Below are 6,168 nucleotides of genomic sequence, written 5' to 3' on the forward strand. Positions count from 1 at the left end.
ACGGGAGGTTTTGTTAGTGCCTGCTTAATTTCTTCTAATGGCTCCTGCTGCTCCGGACCCTATGAGAAGTCGGTTGCTTTATTCTTTAGCAACCTGGTGATAGGTTTTAACTTTCCTACGGCATTTGATATGAACCTCCTCAGGTAGTTTATTTTATCCAGTAAACTTTGTACTTCCTTGACCGACCGAGGGGGACGTATTGTTAGAACCGCTTTGGCTTTATTCGCATCCACCTCTATACCTGTTTCATGCACTAGAAAACCCAAGAAGTTTCTTGCTGAAACCCCAAAAGCGCATTTCGTTGGGTTCATCTTGAGGTTATATTTTTTCATCCAAAGGAAAGAGTTCTTGAGGTCGGCCAGATGTGTATCAAAGTCAGTAGACTTAATGATCACATCATCAATATAAACCTCCATTGACCGCCCAATTAAATCGTGAAAGATAGTATTCATTGCCTGTTGATAAGTTGCTCCAGCATTCTTTAACCCGAATGGCATAACTGTCCATTTGTAGATTCCCAAGGCTCCTGGGCATCTGAATGCGGTTTCGGTATATCTTCTTCCACTAGTGAGATTTGATTATATCCCGCATAACCATCCATTAGGCTCAAAATTCGATGACCTGCCGCAGAATCGATCAACATGTCTGCTACGGGCATTACATACTCGTCTTTGGGGGTAGCCAGATTGAGATCTCTGAAATCAATGCAGAACCGAATTTTACCATTCTTCTTGGTTACAGGGACAATGTTGGCCAACCATTCCGCATACCGACAGGGTCGGATGAATCCAACTTTCAACAATTTCTCAATCTCTTCTTTAATCTGTGGAAGTAGCTCGGGACTAACTCGCCTTGGTGGCTGTTTGTAAGGCTTGAAGCCATTTTTAATGGGTAATCTATGCTCTATTAGCTCGCGCACTAATCCGGGAATTTCTGAATAATCCCATGCCAGGCAATCTATATGATCTTGAATTACTGCCACCATTTGCTCCTATTGTTTCTTGGACAGCAATCCGCTAACCCTGACCATCTTGGGTGTTCGTTCGGTTCCTACATTGTATTCAATGAGTGGATCCTGAGTTGACAGAGAAGACTTTGTTTTCTCTAGAAGGTCAGGCCAGCGGAAGCCTTCCCCTTCACCAATATTATTGCTCGAACCTCCATCGCTATTGTTGATGTAATTTTTCAACAAAAATAAAGTAAAATTCAAAGATATAGAAAATATCCTTAAACTTGATTAATTAGTGCCTGAGATTAGGAATCTCTAAACACTGTATGGTACAGAAAATAAACTGGAAAATAAAAGACTGAAATTTAAAGTGGTGATCCCCAAATCTGACTTTGCTTTGTTGAAGTTGATTGAAGATTCCCTGCCAAATGATGATCCAAACCCTTAAATATTTTCTGGGAAACTGTACTGAAAACTGTCGCCCGAACGGTTACAACGTCTCCTTCCCAACCGTCTTCCAACCCTTCTCCTGCTGACACGTGTCCTCAGCAGACCAAAATTATCCCTATATTTCACTCTTTGAGCCGACCACAGACCTTCCGCCCTTTTGGCCCGACTGCCAATCTACAACCGTATTGGTCCGACTGCCAATCCTCCCGACTTGCAAACCATCTGACTTGTTTGGATTAGCTACAGACATCCCGACTAACAAACCATCCGACTTGTTGGTCCCGCCGCAGAGTTCCGACCTGAGAACTTCCCGACCTATCCAACCTGAGGACTTTCCGCCCTGAAGACTTTTCGACCTGTGGACTTTCCGACCTGAGGGCCTCTCGACCTGCGGACTTTCCGTCCTGAGGACCTCCCGACCTGCGGACTTCCCGTCCTGATGACTTTCCGTCTTGAGGACCTCCCGACCTGAAGGCCTCCCGACCTGCGGACTTCCCGTCCTGAGGGCCTCCCGACCTGCGGACTTCCCGTCCTGATGACTTTCCGTCTTGAGGATTTCCCCCCGACCTGAAGACCCTCCGACCTGAGGTCTTTCCGTCTTGAGGACTTTCCGTCTTGAGGACTTCCCCCCGACCTGAAGACCTTCCGACCTGAAGACCTTCCGACCTGAGGTCCTTCCGTCCTGAATTTTCCTTAGAAATAAATCTATTTTCCTTGATTTCCTCACGGTGTCCTTCAGCCAGTGCAATCAACTCTATTGCCAGGCCCATTCTTCTTTTTACCTTGGGCTTTTTCACCGAATTCTAATTTTCATACGTAACAACTTGCCCGCCGCCAAGGGACTTTCAAACGCCATTTATCAATCGATGTTTGGAAGTTCATAAATCACCACCCTCTTGAAAAATTCCCTTAGCAACTGCGCCAGTTACTGCAACACTCCTGAGTAACTTCCTTGTCCGCAATACGAGCCTTTGTGAATCACAATCTCAACCACTCCAACCATGGCGAATCGATACATTCCTTCCCTTCCCTTCGACGGAACCCTCCCAGAGGGCCCGTTTTCAGCCTCGAAAGTACTAACTCCGACGAATCGCCCATACTGCACTACTCCTGAAGACTCAAATCGGATGAGGGAAGTTTTGGAATCCCGAAATTCCTTGGCTATCAACAATCCTAACTACCAAGCAGTTCGCATCCGAGACAGCATCAAAACCCATCTCACAGACCCATAAGATCCTTACCGCTCTTGGTATCGACGGGTAGCAGAACACTTCCAGACCCAATGGCGATCTCAAAAAATCGACCAAGCAATACTATTGTCCACCATGCCGATCAATCTGCACGAGAAGGTGCTCCTAGCCATGTCTGCCTTCTGGAATGCGGAAAATGGGACTTTTCTCTTACCGTCGGGCCCCTTTGGTCCGACCCTCATGGATGTGGCAATGATCGCGCATCTCCCAGTCGTAGGTGAAGACCCTGTGATGGGAGCCCTAGATGGGCAGGAGCCACCAGAAGACCATCCAGGATGGTCTTTACAAGGCGTGAAGGAATGGGGCTGGACAAAGTTCGCGACCGACCAGCAAGGGGCTCCAGGGACCCCCGTGACCGACCAGGAGCATACTGCCTTTATTCTTTTTTGGCTTTGTAGGTACGTCATTGTTTCCCCTTCTAAATGCGTTCTTTCTTCTCATCTCGACCTGGCCATTCATATCGCGTCAGGTAGGTTCTTTTCCCTTGGCACCCTGTTTTTAGCCAATCTGTTTGAAGGACTCACCAGGGTTAGCCTTCGTTTAACAGATAATGATAATAGAAAATTAGACACTGCCGCATCGGGTCCTTTTTGGTTTTTAGAACTTTGGTCCCGTCTTTACTTCCCCAACGCGTTCAACTTAGGATCTCCGCCCACTATGCCAATATCCGAAAAACATTTGGGATTAGCCCTCAACCGACTCTGCTCAGGACGCAGTAAACTCCAATCCTCCGATCCAATAATAACCACAATTTTGACAGATACCCGCAGTAACTCGCGATTTTCTATGTATAAAAAATATGCGGGTTATGCTCCCGACCACTTTTGGCCCTTTCCGGTACCAAATCCTCTTCCAACTCCTGAGCCTTGTCCTCATCCCACCTATCCTTTTGCCTGGGACGTTGCCCTCAAACCCAGGTCTCTTTTTAGCAGCAAAAAACTTGATAAAAAAGGGCAAAAAACTTTTTGCACCTTTAATTATGAACCTCAATTCATGGCGCGCCAGTTCGGCTGTTGCCAAGGTATCCCTGGACCCGTCGCTTGTCCTCATATAATTTTTCAAAGTCCTGACCGACGAGTCCTACCTAATTCAATCCCTTCTTATATCTCCCAGCTCACCACGTATATAGTTTCCAATTCTTATATTCCTTTCCGCTCCAACCCTGAGACTGTAGATACATTCAATGAATGGTGGTCGGTAGTATGGCCCCTGATTTCTCCTGATGAGGATCGGTTGCTGAACGTACTCCTTCCCACCCAAGGATTGGTTCTAGGGGCGGCTAGACATACTAGCACTCAGCAACAAACAGCCGCCCCGGGAATCGGATCTAGCGTTCCAATGCGGAAAAGGAAAGCTTCCCAGCTGCAAACACCCCCGACCTCTGGGGCCGACCAGCAAGCTCCGGCGGACCTTGGAACTACTAGGACGTCAGCAAGGACCCGACCCCGAATAGGTAATTTTTCTGAAAACCGTGAACCAACTCACTATATCTTAACTTTGATTTCACTTATTTCATTCACCAGAACCGACCTTGGTAACACCGACCACACAAACGACGCCAACCCCAGCCGACCAATCAATCATACCTTTGGTCTAGACTCAGGCACTTCCTCGCCAAACCCCTACTCCACTTCTCACTTTGCCAATGAGCAGCCGGGCGGAGGACCCGACAAGGAGGCAAACTTTTCCTCCTGCACCGAGGAGCGGTCGGGCCAGGCGCCCGACCAGGAGGCAATCTTTACCAGCACTGCCTATAGAACCAGTAAGTCCTCTCGTCAGCAATACTCAAGATTCTGATGATCAACCCTGGTATAGTTAACAACAACATTTCCCTAATTTTTCACAGACACCTTCACTAATCGCATCAGCAGCAGGGGTCTCTCCAGACAGCGAGGGGACTACTTCCCAGATGGGTCAACCGCCATACATGGCATCAGACTCATCTATTTCGAAGGAAGAACCAGCTGCCCTTGCCGAAGCTGACCCTCAAGACGACATCCCTGCTGCTGCTGATCCCGAAATAGTCCAATCGGATGCAGTTGCACTGGAAACCGAAAGTGCCTCGGCCGCGGCTATCCCAGTTGCTCATGAGATACCGGCTGCAGTGGCTCTAGATGCAGCTGCCCAACCTGCAGCCGCCCAGCCAGCAGCGGCGCTACCTCCAGCAATCGAGTGGCAGGCAGAAGAACCACCTGTGGCAGCCCAACCTCCAGAATTAGAAGAACTTTCTTCGTCCGATTCGGAGACTTCTGTGAATTTGGTAAGATTAAACCAATTCATGCCACAATGTTTCTTTCTAAAAAACACTAACTGTTTTATATACTACTTTCCATAGGGACCCAGGTCGGCACCTCAGCGACCATTCGCAGCAGCCGACGAGTCGGCTGCTATTATACCAGCTGTCCGCCCTACTCGACCGACCTCTTTGTTGCCCCCTTCACTGACAGCAGTTCGCCCAGAGGTGACACATATCTTATCTGAATAATTTTGCACCTCCCTTGGAATACTTATTGAAACTGTAAGACCTGCAGGGGCCTTCGGACTTAGCTATCCTATCGACTGTTCCGGTTCCAGCGGAGGCCCAAACTATATTCACCGAGGCCATTAACCATCCCCTTTCAGAATTAAGATCCGACTTATTGGACAATCTCATTCAGACGGTTGGTGGCCTTCTTTTTTACACTCCAACGGAATCGCCAACCGTCCCCATTCTGCATCGGCTGATGGAGAGACTTACGGAGCTCAAGACTGAAGTGTTAGTTATTGGACTCCTGTCAGCCGAAACCCCCCAGCCTGTCGTCGATCAAACAACACTGGAGAATTCTTTGGCTAAGACCCGAGAATCCCTTCAGCAAACTACTGGAAGGTTGGGCGGTCTCCTTAGCACGAAGGCTCAAGTTGATGAATCCATTCAGAAAAAGGAGGCAGAATTGCGGGAGCTAAGGAAGGAACAGTCTATCCTGGATAATCAAATTACCAATGAACAGCGTCTGCTTGAGAAGTATACAAAGAACGAGGCCGAATTGGATCAAGAGCTAAAAACCCAAGCTCGATCCCAATTCATCAGAAGATATCAGATGGCTGCTAATACCAGAAGGCTATCCAGGGATGAAGTCAAATGGACAAATATAAAAACTGCCCTAGGGGCACTTTTGTAATACTTCCCCCTCTGTAACAACATTTGACTTAGTAATATATTTTTTCCTTCTTCTCTCAAAACAAGGATCACCGTCCAATTTCCAACTTTTGAGGAACCGAAACAAACTCCTCCCTTAAAAGAACAATGTTAACACCAAATTCCAAGGCATATGTTGAAACCAAAACACTTGAAGTGTTAACAAACATGGCGAATGACCGACCTCATGTCCCATCAAGCAACTGGGAAGGTGTTCTTCAACCCTTCTTTGTAGGTAATCACCCTATTGGAGGCCATGCAGAAGACTTGTTACATATACTCAAGCAACTAGACTTCAAATTCCGATTCTCCCAACGAGGTAGAAGAACCATTCATCGCGTCAT

General features: G+C 47.5%; 1 protein-coding gene across 3 annotated transcripts; it reads left to right on the plus strand.

The window, feature by feature from the left end:
* Positions 1-2,514: 2,514 nt before the first annotated feature.
* LOC127261713 (uncharacterized) lies at positions 2,515-5,843 on the plus strand. Of its 3 annotated transcripts, XM_051290051.1 has the most exons (3): positions 2,515-4,909; positions 4,985-5,110; positions 5,181-5,843. In XM_051290051.1, the coding sequence occupies exons 1-3, from the start codon at positions 4,559-4,561 to the stop codon at positions 5,805-5,807; spliced, it is 1,104 nt and encodes a 367-aa protein (XP_051146008.1). In that variant the 5' UTR covers positions 2,515-4,558; the 3' UTR covers positions 5,808-5,843. The 3 variants fall into 3 exon arrangements, 1 of the variants encoding a protein (XP_051146008.1); XR_007840956.1 differs by having other exon boundaries at positions 2,515-5,110; positions 5,181-5,306; XR_007840957.1 differs by having other exon boundaries at positions 4,985-5,306.
* Positions 5,844-6,168: the final 325 nt, after the last annotated feature.

The sequence above is a fragment of the Andrographis paniculata genome, unplaced genomic scaffold (assembly GCF_009805555.1).
Source record: "Andrographis paniculata isolate CXL003 unplaced genomic scaffold, ASM980555v1 Contig64END, whole genome shotgun sequence".
NCBI lineage: Eukaryota > Viridiplantae > Streptophyta > Magnoliopsida > Lamiales > Acanthaceae > Andrographis > Andrographis paniculata.

What these genes read in the sequence shown, in the direction of transcription:
- LOC127261713 (XM_051290051.1), top strand. Translation starts at nt 4,559, where the DNA reads ATGGGTCAACCGCCATACATGGCATCAGACTCATCTATTTCGAAGGAA. An exon ending in CGGAGACTTCTGTGAATTTG is followed by an intron (nt 4,910 to 4,984) that starts GTAAGATTAAAC and finishes TACTTTCCATAG; the next exon opens with GGACCCAGGTCGGCACCTCA. An exon ending in TGACAGCAGTTCGCCCAGAG is followed by an intron (nt 5,111 to 5,180) that starts GTGACACATATC and finishes TAAGACCTGCAG; the next exon opens with GGGCCTTCGGACTTAGCTAT.